The 15,718-nt window shown below is 33.4% G+C and overlaps 2 protein-coding genes across 2 annotated transcripts; one reads left to right on the top strand and one right to left on the bottom strand.

Moving 5' to 3' along the window:
- Positions 1-4,338: 4,338 nt before the first annotated feature.
- On the bottom strand, positions 4,339-9,023 carry LOC127063987 (G-protein coupled receptor Mth2-like). Its single transcript, XM_050994422.1, has one exon. The coding sequence runs from the start codon at positions 7,187-7,189 to the stop codon at positions 5,846-5,848; it is 1,344 nt and encodes a 447-aa protein (XP_050850379.1). The 5' UTR covers positions 7,190-9,023; the 3' UTR covers positions 4,339-5,845.
- A 538-nt stretch (positions 9,024-9,561) lies between these two features.
- Positions 9,562-15,448, top strand: LOC127063986 (uncharacterized). Its single transcript, XM_050994421.1, has 2 exons — positions 9,562-10,778; positions 13,003-15,448. The coding sequence occupies exons 1-2, from the start codon at positions 10,556-10,558 to the stop codon at positions 14,133-14,135; spliced, it is 1,356 nt and encodes a 451-aa protein (XP_050850378.1). The 5' UTR covers positions 9,562-10,555; the 3' UTR covers positions 14,136-15,448.
- Positions 15,449-15,718: the final 270 nt, after the last annotated feature.

Below are 15,718 nucleotides of genomic sequence, written 5' to 3'. Positions count from 1 at the left end.
GCCACTTTTCATGACGTGCAAGAGAAGTAAACTAAACCGCACTATTCGCCGTGATCGAAAGAATTTACTGATATTTGAACATATTTGTGAATGTAAATCCTTCGTTCGATGGCAAAAAAAATATATATATGTGTGTGTGTGTGTGTGTGTGTGTGGATGATTGCATAAAAATAGAAATGTTTTCTTGGCTCTTACTTTTTATGTTTTAATTAATATTAAATTGAATTATATTTTTAATACGAAAAAAAAAACAACAATAACTGTGAGTGCATAGACAAATAATGAAAAACAGGTAAAGAAGAATGTATTTATCAAAATTAATTAAAATTATCTAAATAAATAAGAAATTCTTAATTCCCTCAAATCCAGAATTTAAATTACAATACACGGTTGTGAAATAATATATATATATATATAATTGTGTATTATAATTAATTACTAATATCAATCACTGATATCAATAACAATTTTATTTATTTTATTAAATTCTATTTTATTGATAAATAACGTCATTAAATTTTGTCCTAAGTTTTAACGTTGAGTTTTTTCACGTTAATATTATTTGCAATGCAATGCCATAATTTTTCAGTATCATGCTAGGTGTTATCTTACAAAATTCATCACTTTTAATGTTCATTTTATTTAATGTAAATTATAATAAGCTCGACTTTCAAGTTTTTTTCAATTATTTAAACCTCTATGTAATACAAACATGATTTTTATCACATATGACTGTAAAATTCTCAAACTCTAGGAAAAGAATGTGATAGAGAACTGAGCACTAACCAACCGATTGATAAATATATATTAAAACGAATGTATTTTCTTTATTTAAATGACATTTCGTATTAGTTCTTGATATGTATTATTCTATCTTACTACTTATATAATTAACTGTGTAATTAGTTTTTTTTTTTTTTTAATCAAAACTATTAAAAATGACGCTAAAAAAGGATTAAGTAGAGAATAAATATTAATTATTATATGTTTCAAAGATTTCAATCAGTTTTTTATTTTTAAATATTAAATGGAATATTATTTTGTTAAGACTAATATTAATGTTTAATCATTGATATTAGATTTATGGAATATAATATTTTTCAATTCGGCGAAATATCCAATCTCTATTTTAAATACCACCGAATTATTCATTTATATTAATTTGATATTATTGGATAATACATATATTAGAAGAGTTTATGTTGTAAATATACTTGATAAAAAAAGAAAGAAGAAATATATATTTAAAAACTTAATATTTATTTAATATTTTTTTTTCATTCTTATATCAAAATTTATGAAATATAAATATGCAAAATCAATTTTTAACAAAATTGTATTTTAATAAAATTTGTTTTTTTTTCGCAATTTATTATACGCAATCTGTTTCTTTTAACTTCATATATATTACCAGTTTCAGAAGCAACTTTTCTGTTGCTTGTACCTAGTTCTGAAAGTAATTTTCTTGCAATTTCACATAAAACAAACAACGTTTCGACTCTTTCCACCAAACTAATGAATTGTCAGCTCTCTTTAACAAAGGTTTATTGCAGTTTATATTTAGGTAGAATAATTTGAGAGATTTAAAGTTTGGTCGTAATAATCCTCCAAATATTTTAGCGAATAAGATTGTATTCATACTCTGTTGAAGAAAATTGATATTGGATCGACACGTATATTTTTTCTTTTACGATGAATTTGACATTCCAATGTTACTTTTGTCGTATGTATGTAACATTTTTTTATTTTCTAAGAATTTGCAAAATGATCCGATCTCCGATTAAGTTATCAACAGAATACAAAATCTAATCGAATATTAAAAATTGTGTGCCGATTCGATCTGATATTCGACATCCTTAGTAATATTGAATTTATCCGTTTAATTGTAAGTATTTAAGTTTTACAAAGTACTTAATTCCGTATAATACCCAATTTCTAAGTTATTTTCAATATCAAGGATGACAGTTAATTTACTTTTAAAATAATAAAATTAAAAATTATTTTCATATTGATTGCTTAGATTTTTTAATTGTTCTTCTATGAAAGCGACATTCTTGTGATTGAAATTATAATAAATTCTCTCTCTTATTTTTTTTTTCTTTTTAACAAAAAAATATCAATTTTTATTTAAATATTTTTGTACAATCATCCATATAAATTCATATATTATATATATATATATATAATATATATATATATATATATATATATTTATGTATGTATGTATATATGTATGTATGTATGTATGTATGTACTTATACATAAATATATATTATATTAAATTACAATAATAATTTACGATACATATACATATATTAATAATTTAACATAATATATGCAACATACACATAATATATTTAACATAAACATATATATATATACATATATACGTATATATACCTACATATATATTATGTTAAATTATAACAATAATTTACGAATCACATAACCAAGCGATTATGATACTTATCCCGTCTTGTCTTGAAAATAGAGTCGTTAACGTAATTACGTGGATATCGTTTATTTGTGCGTGGCGAAGCTGAAAGCTGTAACAGACTAAGCAAGCAAGTAAGCAAAGAAGGAAGGAAGGAAGGAAGGATGGAAGGAAGGAAGGAAGGAAGGAAGGAAGGAAGGAAGAAAGGGCACAAGGGTTCGAGCGTGGGGGTTTCGAAGTTGGAAAAAGAAGAGACCAAGGCGACGATGCCGTGGGAAGCTGTTTGAGAAGAAGAAAGAGGAGAGGAAGACGAGAGGAAGAGAAGAAGGAAGAGAGGAAAAGGCAGACTGGCGACCGCCTCAAGTTCGATGCAAATATACCGACCGATGCATTATTCAAGAAGGAACTATTAGAGTATATAATATATACATATACAAATACATACAAAATGTCTAGGTAACTATTGCTATGTACAAAAACTCTTTATTTACCTATCTTATGAAATAATATATATATATATATGTACGTACCTACATATGTATGTATGTATGTATGTATGTATGTAGAGAAGAAAGTCACTAAATTTGTTATAAAATGTTTTATTTCGCAATTTTTTATTAAATGTTTTTTATCGTAAATTAATATGTTATATCGTACATATTATATCGTTGCAATTAAAAAATTGCTGAAATAAAGAATCATCTTATCTGAAAATAGTCTATCGAATCACTTTGTATAATCAATAGATACATATGATATAACATTTCTATTGTACGTATCTTACATAAAAGAGCCGCAATCAAAATATTGTATTTTTAAATGAAATCGTTTCAACAAACTCTATATATTTTTATTACCGCCACTTCGAACATATTTTCTAAGAACAGATACGCCCCCAAAAAGGTCTATTTTTCTCTCTTTCTCTTTCTTTATCTCTCTCTCTCTCTTTCTCTCTCTCTCTCTTTCTTTTTATTTCTCTTTATTCCTCTACATACGATCCAATCCATTTTCTCGAACGAAGATCTTCTTTTGATAAATAGAACGTAACACACGCGGAAGCTCGTATATCGGGATGAGATCGATTTTAGTTTTCTATAGTTTTCTGCAAGATTTGTTATTCCTTTCGATTGGGACGTTCATTCAATGAAATACATCCATATTGTCAAGACGAACATAATATGTCGAAGATCTTCTTACTGCAATAATCTTCAAAGAATTCAAGAACAGTTTAAATGTAAAATCTCTTTCAATATTCAATACTTCGATATTTGCTTTGTATTTTTTATACATCATTTAATTTCAATGTTAGAGAATAAACGTATTTGTAATTTTGATCAAGGAATCTTTCTATATTGTATATCGAATATATTTCTCATAGAAAAAGTTATTAATATTTGTACGAAAAATTGTTTAAATATCTTATAAAAATAATGGTGGACAATTAGATTGTTTTGCATTTAAATCGTTAACACAAGGACATATCTTTCGAACGTTCTGTTTAAATTCGATAGTTGTGCAAAATTAAGCGAAAATCATAAGCTTAACGGTCGAACATTTTTGGTAAATTAAATGTCGATATATCGGTCAATTGATCAACCGTCATCATTAAATAATACATTCGTCGTCTCGTTAAGGCTGATACACGAGAATACAGGATTTTGCGGCCATCGTTAAACCAACTGGGAGAATTCACACAAAAGGGATCGAACGTGCACGCAACCGTATACGAGCATCCTCTACATTCTAACAAAACGCTATTTTCGTTCGTTAAATTCATCATTATCTCCAAGTAATTTCTAGAAATGTTTATACCTATGTAACTATCTAATATTTTAGAAATCTTGTAAACTTTTTATAAATGTCTTTATTATTTCCCATTAATAATCATTCAAGCATTTCACATATTTCAATTAAATCGAATTTCTGTTTTTTTTTTTTTCTTTTATTATTATTAAAACTATTTTGTTCCATTTTTTCTCTCTCCTTTCTCTTCTTTTGTTCTAATTAATACCTTTATACGATAATTATATCTAATTAATACTCATCTATTACAATTATTAATATATATAAATATTGTTTCTATAAAAGATTAATTAATACATAAACGAGTTATCGATATCCTCGATAAGAACGCGTTAATTAATATTATTTCTATCTAAAACTATAAATTAAATATTCTTACAATATGTAAAGATACAATTTCTTTTTCTTTTATGAATGATTATCTTTCTGATACGAATAATTTTTACACAATAACGAATTAAAATATTTTCTCGAAATGTAAAAAGAGGACAGAAAGAAGAAATAAATAAATAAATAAATAATTGAGATCAAATCAAGTAGCGTTTTCTTTCTTCCTTCAAAACGAAGAAATATTATAAAAACTAAGAAAGAAAACGGCGAATCCCTCGCTTCCTCCAATTTCGATCGACGAAGTCGATGTCGTCGTATGGACCAATGGTCAATGCTGTTCGTGAATTTCTTTTCCATACATTTCATCCTTTCATCGCATTTTCCACGGCAATTCTGGTCTCTCGCTCGATACCGTAATCCTCGTTCGAACGAACAAGCAAGAAAAATACAGAAAACTATGGGGGAAGCGAGATCGAACGATTTTCTCATGAGACGTAGGATAAAATGAAGAAAACGAAATCGAATTCAAATACTTCGGAAAATAATTTTCCCAATGTTTTTCTGTAAGAATCGCGGTGAAAGTGCGACGATAAAATTGATTTTCTCCGTTCCCTTGTTCGTCGTTCATCTTCATTTTCTTTTTCTTTTTCTTTTTCCTTTTTTTTCTTTTTTTTTATATTTTTTATCTTTTATTTCCCTTCCACTTCTTCTCTAGTCACTAATCCTACCTTGAACAAGAGAATTTCCCCTCTTTGTCCAAGCTGACAGAACATCGTGTAAGTTTTCTCGATTCGTAGTTGAATTCTGTCTCTCTCTCTCGTACTCACTCTTATTGTTAAAGAACATAAAAGCTAGAAAGAGAAAGAGAGAAAGAGAGAGAGGGAGGGAGAAGAAGAAGAAAAAGGAGAGAGAAAGATGATCGAGCGTCGAGTTTTTCCTCGAATGCTACTGTGGGATTTCACAAGACACATTACACAACGAAAATGTAAATGAATTTTGCAAGAATAGACGCGAGATGAAGACGAGAGTGAGAGATACAGAAATAAATATATACATACGGGTGTAAGAGATATATATATAGTTATATATATATACATATATATATGTATGTGTTATATACGGTCCAAGTACATCATAAATGTGAAGCCATACACGTGACCAGACGAACCTTGTAACCTCGAGAATTTGGAAGAAGCCCAACCGGAATATTATCTGCGAGATCGTCGAAACGAACTAATCCATATCAGCCAAAGTAATAGTTCCTTTATGATCCTCGGATCAGACGAAGCAATAGAATCTGTCGGCGATCTTTTGTCGGATATTCTTCCGTGCTAACAACATGAAGAGCCATAGTATGGGCTGGATGAGACGACAGATCTTTAATATGACGAGTTTGTTGAGACAAGCTAAGAGAGTACCGAAGAACCAAGGTGCACCCATCAAGAGATAGAGCCTTAGAAATAGGAAATATTTCTTGGTGAGTACGCTGCTTTGATTTTTCGTCGCTATCTTGGTGCTACTTTGTATCCGTATGATCTTATAGGTCGTGAAAAGAAAGAGTACGTTGTTACAGAGTAGAGTGATGAGAGGTATAACGAAGAAGTAGAAATTCACCGTTGGGTTTGGGCCCAAGCAATACCGAACGTAATTGGGCTTCAACGGGAAGTTCTTTGGTATTCCTGGTGTGTATTCGAAGATGCCGGCAACGACCGTGGGTAGAAGCGCACCACCCCAAGCGAAAACACCGTATAGAAGCAATCTTCTGTATTTGTCTCTCTCGTTGTTAGCACCGAGTCCGACCGTCCAACGGAATCTTGTGATACAGAGGGTCATGTCGAAACAGATCACGTTCAACCAGAATACCGTCGCCAGGGTGAAATATTGTAGAAGAAGCCAGAGCAAGATGGTCAGGTTATCGTCCAAGGGGTACTGACAGTAACTCAAGAACGTTAGTATAGAACCCAATCCCAACAAGGATATGTTGTGTCGAAGAACTGCATGATTGTAGACACCTTTCCGAAGTTCAGGTACCGACAAATATGTTACTACGACGACGATGCAGAGTATCATGTGAGCTATGTTAGTCAACATGTACGTTTTCGCACCCCAAAATATAGCCTCTAATTTTTTCGTACGATTTTTATTATCGCATATCGTCTTCCTCTCGTTGTAAACTGTCCTTGTCGTTGTCGTTGTCGTTGAAACGATCGAATTGGCCGTTGACGAATTGTCGTTCATCTTTAATAAATCCGGACACCTGGCCAACACTTGCGTCCCATTCGTCATCATTTCCAGACAGTAGTCGTTTGGGACGTCGACCGTCGCGTAAGTCCACGAATCGTTCGGTCCACGTTCTTCCATCCACATTGCAACGTCCTTCTCGCACGAGACCCCATAAGCACGTACTTCCGTCTCCATTTCCTTCGAAAAATTATTATCCTCGATGACCTTCACGCACGTCAGCTCGTCGTTGAAGAGATAACCCTCGATACAACACTTCTTTGGCAGATCTATCCGATGATAACCGTTCCATTTCGTTGATGGTCTTATCGGTGCTGCTATGTTTTCAACGAAAAAGAGGAAACTCGTGAACAAAAGCCTTACCGTACAACGTACGTGCATCTTCTTCGATATATCGTCCGGCACTGACGATAATAATTAAAGTATATGTCTTCGTGAATCATTCGACATCCTCACATCTTTATTCTATTCAATGTATTATTCTATTTGTCTCTATACGTGTGCATATACGTGTATGTACGTGGTGTAGTTATCGCCTGGCTTGTTAAGAACATTTTTCCGGCTGGTTTCCTCCTTTTTACTTCTTTTTTTCTACTTCTCTTTCTTTTCATAATATTATTCAATAAAACCAATTATTTGTCTGATCCATTTGAGATGTAAATTTAAACAATAAATAAGTTATAGCAATGAGCCTCATCTCATTCCTCATTTCTTATCAATTCTTTTTTTTTTTTGCCTTTCGGTTTCATTGCTTTTCTTTCCTTTATTTTGTTTTCATGCATAGAATACGTAATTATAATGATAATACAAGTGGGAATCACAGATGTACACGTAGATAATCGAGAAATTTATACGGAACTTTGCTATTAAGATATAAATCGAATTATGAAATCATTGAATTGATTAAACTTTATACATTCTCAATCGATTTTGTTCAGATCTATCATACTATTTTATAATACCTAGATTCGTTAAATTTTTCTATGAGAAAGAACCGTACGTGAATAATCGTTTACGAATCATATGAAATATTATGAATAAAAAAAGCTCTATGAATTTAATATACAGTTACTTCAAATATATTTCACAGTTACGTTTTAATACGATTAAAACAATTTATGTTTAAAGAAAAATATGTTAAAATGCTATTAATATATATCTTAGAAAACGGATTATCTAATTGAATAGATTTTATCGAACGGTATATGCCTTGATAAATGTCATCGAATACGTTGGAATGCAATACAAAATGCATTTTGGCGATAACGAGTATTTACGACTTGGTGTTATCATCTTCCATTTCCGATTAATGTTCGGTGTCGCATTTTAATACATTGGCTTTCCAATAAGTTTGACTGGCATCCGTGTATGCTACGTTTAACGTCACTCAGTTTACTTTTTGTTTGAATGGTTAAGCATTGCATACGAAGAAGTTTTGCAAACGAGTACGTTTATCGAAGTACAAGGTACAAATATACATACATATCTCTGTCTTCCTCTCTCGTTTCATCTTTTTCTCACTGTCTCGTATAAACCGTGACAAAAGTCTTCTTTATTTAACAATTCATGACTCGATTTGTCTCGGATATGCGTAAACTTATTTAGACTACAAACAGAAATATCATTTACGTTATAAAAGACGTCGTTATAAATAAACTTGTTGTACGTTATAAGTAAATTTTTTACGTGTCAGAATGAATTATGTTTAACAATATATCATCAATTTAACGATATATTGTTATTGATATCGATCGTAATTTTTGATTCCACCGAAATCATCATATAACATTTTTTTCAAAGAATACGATCATCGCAATTCGACGGATCGTCGTAAGTAAACTTACTTAATATTATCTTGAACGACTATGAATACTATTGACGATTGACTCATCAAAGAGCAACAACAAGATACAATCGTTTTCATTTATTAATATCAAAGTTATTTATTATAAAATAAAAATGTATTAATTTTTAAAACATTCGTTCGTCTCTGATTAATAACTCATTGCTTTGATCAAATTTAACAAGCACTCAATCTAAACAGAACTCAATCTAAACAAAACTCAAAACGGAAGAAGAAGACATATCCTAAGTATAGGATCTAGAGATGAGACATATAAAAAGATATCGATTTATATTCTCTTTCTCTATCTTCTTTTTCCTTTCTCTCTAGTTTTCTGTAGACACTTTGAACCTTCCTAAACCGTTAAGACAGCCGGCAGGAAATGGTTTCCACCACTCAAGACTCCTCTAAAGCCGCCACATACGAAACAAACATTTTTCATCTACTCGAACGGTCGGTAAATCCTGAAAATTGTCTCCTTCTCTCCCACCTATAATCCTGTTTGGTAGAAGAAGAAGAAGAAACAGTGAAAGAGGAAGAAAGAGAAGAAGGAAGAGAAGAAGAAGAAGCAGGAAAAAAAAGGACTGAAAAGTCCGCTAGAAATCGAAGGATAGGAAAGGAAGAGCAATGGCTAACGGTAAATGTATCTAACTTGAGAAGAATTCGCGATGAAAGTATAACGGGAAATAAAGCAAGTAGAATACTAAAAAATGGAGACAGCCAGACACGGACGAAGCGACTAATAATGACGGCGACGTAAAAAATAAGAAGAAACCAAAAAAAAAGGAAACCAAAAAAGAAAAGAGAAAAAAGAAAAAAGAAAAAAGAAGTATTTAGGAAAGGAAAGAAAAAGAAAAAAAAAAAACAAAGATAAGAGTCCGAGCGAACCGGTGATGCACGCTCGTAACGCAACAAAATATTTCCCATTCCTTGTGGAAGTTTCTTGGTATATACAACGACTTGGTATGAAGCAAGAGCGCGGGAAATATTCTGATGTCACCAAGGAAGGATAATTATTCCGTCGCACGTCCTGTCTCTCTCTCTTTCTCTCTCTCTCTATCTCTTTGCCCCTCCATCCAAACGATAGGACAGTAACGAGTGTATGAAAGAGAGAGAGAGAGAAAGAGAGAGAGAGAGAGGGGGAGAGAGAAAGAGAGAGAGAAGGAGTAGAAAGAAGTAGAGGAAGAAGCAGCACGCGACATGGTCTCGAAGGTGGAACAACTGTGTTGGAGGACGCGAGAAGAGATATGACCACGTACACAGATACATAACATACATACACTCGGTAATGCACAGAGTCACATACGTATACACACGAATATGTCTACAAACGATTGAAGGAGGGGAAAAGCTATGGAGAGTGTGTGCAACTTCGAAATATCTTTACTCGTGCTTCGAAAGACCCACCGTCCTCATACTCTGTGTCAAGTATCATCGCGTATGTGCGTGTATGCGCGTATTCACTAACACTACGAAAGGAACGAACGTAACGTCGAATAGAGACACATGAGTAGTAACGCGTGCGGTCACGAGTGTATTTCTTCCTTCCCTCTATCTCTCTATCTTTCTCTTTCTCTCTCTCTCTCTCTCTCTTTATTTCGCTCGTTTACTGAAATTCGCATCTTCTTCTCTTCCTTCCTTCCTTCCTTCTTTTTACTTTCGATGTCGTCGTCGTCGTCGTTGTCGTCGTCGTTGTCGTCGTCGTTGTCGTCGCATGACTCGCTGAACGAACAACCTGCTTCTCGGTGAACTCGAAGAATCTCCGACGAGGAGAGAGGATTTATGGAGACGTTGGACGGATTCGTTTATCGCCTTACGAAGATCGTTCTCTTGTTTTCGGTTTAAAGAACTGATCGAACTGAGGAACGGTAGGATAGAAGAAGATAGAAGAGAAAGAGTAGGGGATGATGATGACGACCGAACTAGATTCGATCCTCTTGACGTCCTTCGTCTTCGTCTTCGTAACCTTTTTAAGTTTCTCGATTCTTGAAAGCGAAGCTACGATCGAAGTAACTCCGGGAAGATGCTGCGTCCTAGAATTAAGAAAAAAGGAAGAAAGGGAAAGAGAAACGAGATGTACCAATTTACTCGACGACGATGCAAATCGCACACTTCCGTTTATCGAAAGTAAGTCAATTCTGTCCTTTTTACTCTTTCTCCTAACTTTTCTAACTCCCTCTCCACCACCCTCTTCTCCCCAATCTTCTCGGCCATTATTTTCTTTTTTTATCATCCTTCCACGATAACAGACTCCTCTTTTCCTGTTTATTCTTTAAGATTTTTATGGAAGTTTTTCATTCTTTTTTTTTTGTTGGTTTTTTTTTTTTTGTCGTCTTCGAGTCTCAACGAGAACGACGAGTTTATTTCTCGGCCAACGTACGGTTATCGACGATTATCTTATAGATCTTTCTGATTTAATTAATTTACATCGTTTTTTTCTTCCTTTTTTTTTTCTTTTTTGATTTTATTCTTTTATAATTCATTATCGTTATTTCTACTCGATCTTCTCTCGTTTTCTTATCGACATGTTCGAACTACAAACTGGTAGCCGCTTAATTCGTAATTTAATAACATTGTTTTTTTAATGCGAAAGAACGTTAATGAAATCTTTTAAATTAACCGGTCTTTATACTTGTGACATTGATTATAATTATAGATCTTGTCACGACGTGATAAATGATCGTTTGATTCTATTAAAAGAAAACAAGAGATTCAAATAAGATATACTATGCATATATATTACATATAATTATCAATCGTTGGTTTTCTATTAATAAATATGTAAAATATCACTTTTCTTTTCCTTCTTACAATTTATCTTTGAAATGTTAACGTCGAATAAAATTACCATTAATTATAAGCTTAAATGAAACTAATTATATGAAAGAGAAAAGAGAATCAATTTTACTCTATATGTAGGTGTATATATTATCTATATATTGTATATACACATATATATATACATACATGTGTGTGTGTGTATTATATTCATATTATTTGATCTTATGAAAAGGATAATAGCTCCGTAAAAAATTAATTAATTAATGCGTATCATCAAATATAATGACGCCGCAAACGATACCTTTTCTGACAGAAATCGTTCGGTACATATTGAACGACTAATTAAATTTTTACGAGCTCATAAACGGCATTGTGATAGGCCAGACATATTCCATGATAATTCTTGCGTAGTCGGTTATTTTAGTGGTCGATAAATGTTTTCGAGGAAAAAGCGGCAATGGTACAGTCGAGACTCTTCTCTCTCCTTCGGTTTATACAAATATGCATAAACGATGTTATTTTTCTAAAAAAAAACATGAACATGTCATTGTCACACACACACACACACATAGATATTTATACATCTCCGTTTTACCTAATAATTTTTTAATTAACTCTTCTAACAAAATACTCTCTTAAATATCACAGAAAAGTTAAAAAAAGAACCTCAAAAGATGTTCTTGTTCATTAAAAAAAATCTACCCTTTTATTATTTGTTCTATTGAATCCTTCTCACGAGATATAATAAAACTCATAAAATAGTCAAAGGTGGCAAATGAACCGGTCTGAAAATAAATTAAAAAGCAACGAGCAATACTCTCTCGACCCTTTGACGTTGAATATTAAATGACGTTACACCTTCGTTAAAAAAAAAAAAAAAAAAACCTTCGTCTATAAAAAAGTTTCGTCGGTTTCATATTCGAAATTAAATAGAATCGAAGGTACAATCGCTTAGAGTATTTCTATTTAGTTAACGAGAATCTTTCTCGATAATGAATCGATAAAAACAGAAAGATAATTCGTATAGAATAGCTAGATTTAATCTTTCATTTTCTTCTCTCTAATCATGCTATAACGTCCATCTCACGTTCGATTTCAACGCCGGAATAGAATCTCAATCGATCGTTAAGTTTACATCTCGAACGGTTGATTTTCTCGCTTTGGAATTTTTCTAACGAGCTCGTAGCACGAACAGCGGTAAACTAGTATACACCATGAAGCATCGTCGGTGCGTTCCATGGCGGTTGGGAACTTCGAAAACGGCAGTTTCGATCGAGCGAAATCACGACCGAACGAACGATTAAACGTTCCCATATGGAATTTCAATCGGCTGGAACACGAGGATCGGACAAAACAATCGTTGCTTGTTCCTGGTATATGTGTACCTATGAGTATGTGAATGTGCGAGAAAGAGGAACGCAGGAGTCCCGGCCAAATTATCCAAACAGAGAGCGCGCGGCTCACCCTTTGGGATCGATACCATGCGCGCGCGTGCTCTTATAACGCACCGACACACTGCTATATAGCTATCGACTTACTCTCTACCACTAGCACGTATTTATGTTTTCAGATAATTCCGAAATGACGAGCACCGTGGTGGACTCATGGGTATGCTTCGACGCTTGTTTCGAGTATCGGTCTAACAACAGTTTCGTCATTCTCCAAAGGTTCCTCAATCGTAACGAATCTTTTAACATTAGCCTGGAGAGACAAAGAGAAGCTAATGACAACAATAAAAGTCTATGCAAGATAGACAAAGAACGAAAGGAAATCGAAAAGGAAGATACGAAATATTGTCGCAGTATTTTAACGCCATTGAGTTTTTGGGGTGCCAACATAGTTGTGTTCGCGAACGTGATCTACATCGTACCATATCTCATCGTTGTCCTGATTTATTCGACGGTCTCCGGGCTACGTAAACGCGCTTACGATAACGCGGTCCTCTGTTACAACGTTTCGCAGGTCGTCTTAAACTCTATCCTCATCGCCGTCGGGTGGTCCTTACTCTGTCGTGTCAGTCTGTACTTCTCGGTATACACTATCTCCTGTTTGGCTCTGATGTTTCTATCGATATCTTCCACCTTCTGGCTCTTCGTCATTTGCATCGACATGACCCTGGTCATCACCAGACTCCGTTGGACGCCACCAGCCGATCCCAAACAGCAACGAGCTCAAGAAAGACGAAAGTTTCTGATATACTCTGTTTGGGTTTGGGGTATATCCTTCGTGCCGACGGCTATTGCTTGTATCGTCGAATTATCGCCTTTAGTACCAAAGAGCTCGCCTATCAAGCCAAATTTTGAAAACTTTTCCAATGGTCCTAATATTACTGTCATCGTCTACGTCGCAACTATACCTGTTCTTATATGTCTGATGAACAGTATACTCTTCGTTTATACCACTTACAAGATAATCGTCATTAAAAAGTCCACTGCGATCGCTAGCAAGACAACGATAAAAGCCAAGGAATCCTATTTTATGTTTCTAAAGCTTTACTTTCTGATGGATGCACCATGGATTACCAGTGCTCTTGGTGCCATCTACACCGAACTTTGGATGTTTAAGTTTCTTAGAATGATCCAACCGATCCTCATGCTGATCGTTATATTGCCGAAAGATTCATTCAGAAATATTTTTCGTAGGTGTCCTTTCTTTAAATGTAAATCGGTTACCCATAACGAAGAGAATGTTGAAATAAAGTGATACCGTTTCTCTTCCTCTGTGAGATAATCTTGAACGCGTCTCACGTTCCGTTATTCATTAAGAAATTAACAAGATCGTAACGATTCGTGATAAATAATTCTAGTGATTTCTATTTGTCTTTAAAATTATACTTAAAAATCACTTTTCGCGTGACTCTTTCCAGTAACTCGGTAACAATGCTCTCTACATTACCGATCATTCTCAAATAATGTACAATGACTTTTTAGATTAGACAATAATTATCTCAATAACATGCAACAACAAATTTTACTTCGATCGTTTAGTAACGCGATTAACACGCACGAACGATGATTCATTTCGTTACGAATCGCTGTTTGCTAAAGATAACCAAACGCAATTAAATTGATTGCACGAATGAATAATATCAGTGTAATTATTTCTCGGACAGTATGCTACGTTAATTACATAAAGACGAATTATAAGTTACTAATTATACAACCTGTTAAATATTTAAATGTGTAAAAGACTGACGTTTATTAATCCGATCTAATTCATTAATATAATTCTATTATCGTGAAGAAAAGAATGATATATGAACGTGTATCATTTTTATGTGCGATATTTACCTATGAACAAAAATATATCTATGAATATTTATAAAAGATCGATTGGTAAAATAGAAATATATTTATGCGACTTACGATCAGACTTTCCGATTCTAACGAAAATGAATAAATCTATCGAAGAAATATACATTTTTATTTCTTAGTCGGATTCGATCATTTATCATGTCATGCATGAAGGAAGCAAAAGGATCGTCGAATCGGAACGAACATCGTACGATGACGAATGATCGTTTAATGCGATAAATGATACACGATGATTAGGATAAGAGCCGGCAATTATAAAGAATCGTTCGTGAGAGTGATGGAACGCGTTCCGCAACGTGTTACACGGGCGAGTGCGTCGAGACATGAGGGACAGACTACTAAACGTTCGCGGTCAGTGCGGTCGTTGCAGTTACCGTAAAAGAGAAGCGCAAGCGACTTACTATTTCAACGACGCCTTAACTTCGAGTCTCACTTCTAGAAACATATTAAACCTCAAGAGAAAACGAGATAAAAAAAGAAAAAGTAAAACGTCTCCTATCTTTTTTTTTCTTTGGTTGTTTTTCTTGTTTGTTTTCGATTAACTTTCTTTTGCCAAAAACTATTTTATTTTTCTAGGAAGAAATATATATCCTCTCATATTTATTATCTATTATTTTTATATATAATTATATCACTAATTTTCCTCCCCGAGAAAATATAATACTCCCCGGTCGAATAAAGAAAAAAGAAATAAAGCTCTATTCCCCGTAAAAAAAAAACAATTTTTTTTTTTCTTTTTCCCTTTCGTTCCTATAGAAAAAAAAGTCCTTTTTCGCACTTTCGACAGAAAAGTAAGCTTTGCCTTGTATTCTTTGAGATACCCACCATGGTCTCTCGGCTTGAAATCATTGCATATACAAACAAACGGTTAACGTGAAAAAGCATAAGAAGATTACAATTTTATAAGAACTAAAGAGAGCGAGCGAGCGAGAGAGCGAGAGAGAGAAAGAGAGAGAGAGAGAGAGAGAGAGA

This window comes from Vespula vulgaris, chromosome 5 (genome assembly GCF_905475345.1).
Source record: "Vespula vulgaris chromosome 5, iyVesVulg1.1, whole genome shotgun sequence".
Taxonomy (NCBI): domain Eukaryota; kingdom Metazoa; phylum Arthropoda; class Insecta; order Hymenoptera; family Vespidae; genus Vespula; species Vespula vulgaris.
Note: the sequence above shows the minus strand (reverse complement) of the source record. Positions and strands in the feature narration are given on the sequence as shown.

Bases quoted from the DNA above. Each gene is read 5' to 3' on its own strand.
- LOC127063987 (XM_050994422.1), bottom strand. From the start codon at position 7,189: ATGCACGTACGTTGTACGGTAAGGCTTTTGTTCACGAGTTTCCTCTTT.
- LOC127063986 (XM_050994421.1), top strand. From the start codon at position 10,556: ATGATGATGACGACCGAACTAGATTCGATCCTCTTGACGTCCTTCGTC. The intron at 10,779-13,002 runs GTAAGTCAATTC...TTATGTTTTCAG, and splicing joins CACACTTCCGTTTATCGAAA to ATAATTCCGAAATGACGAGC.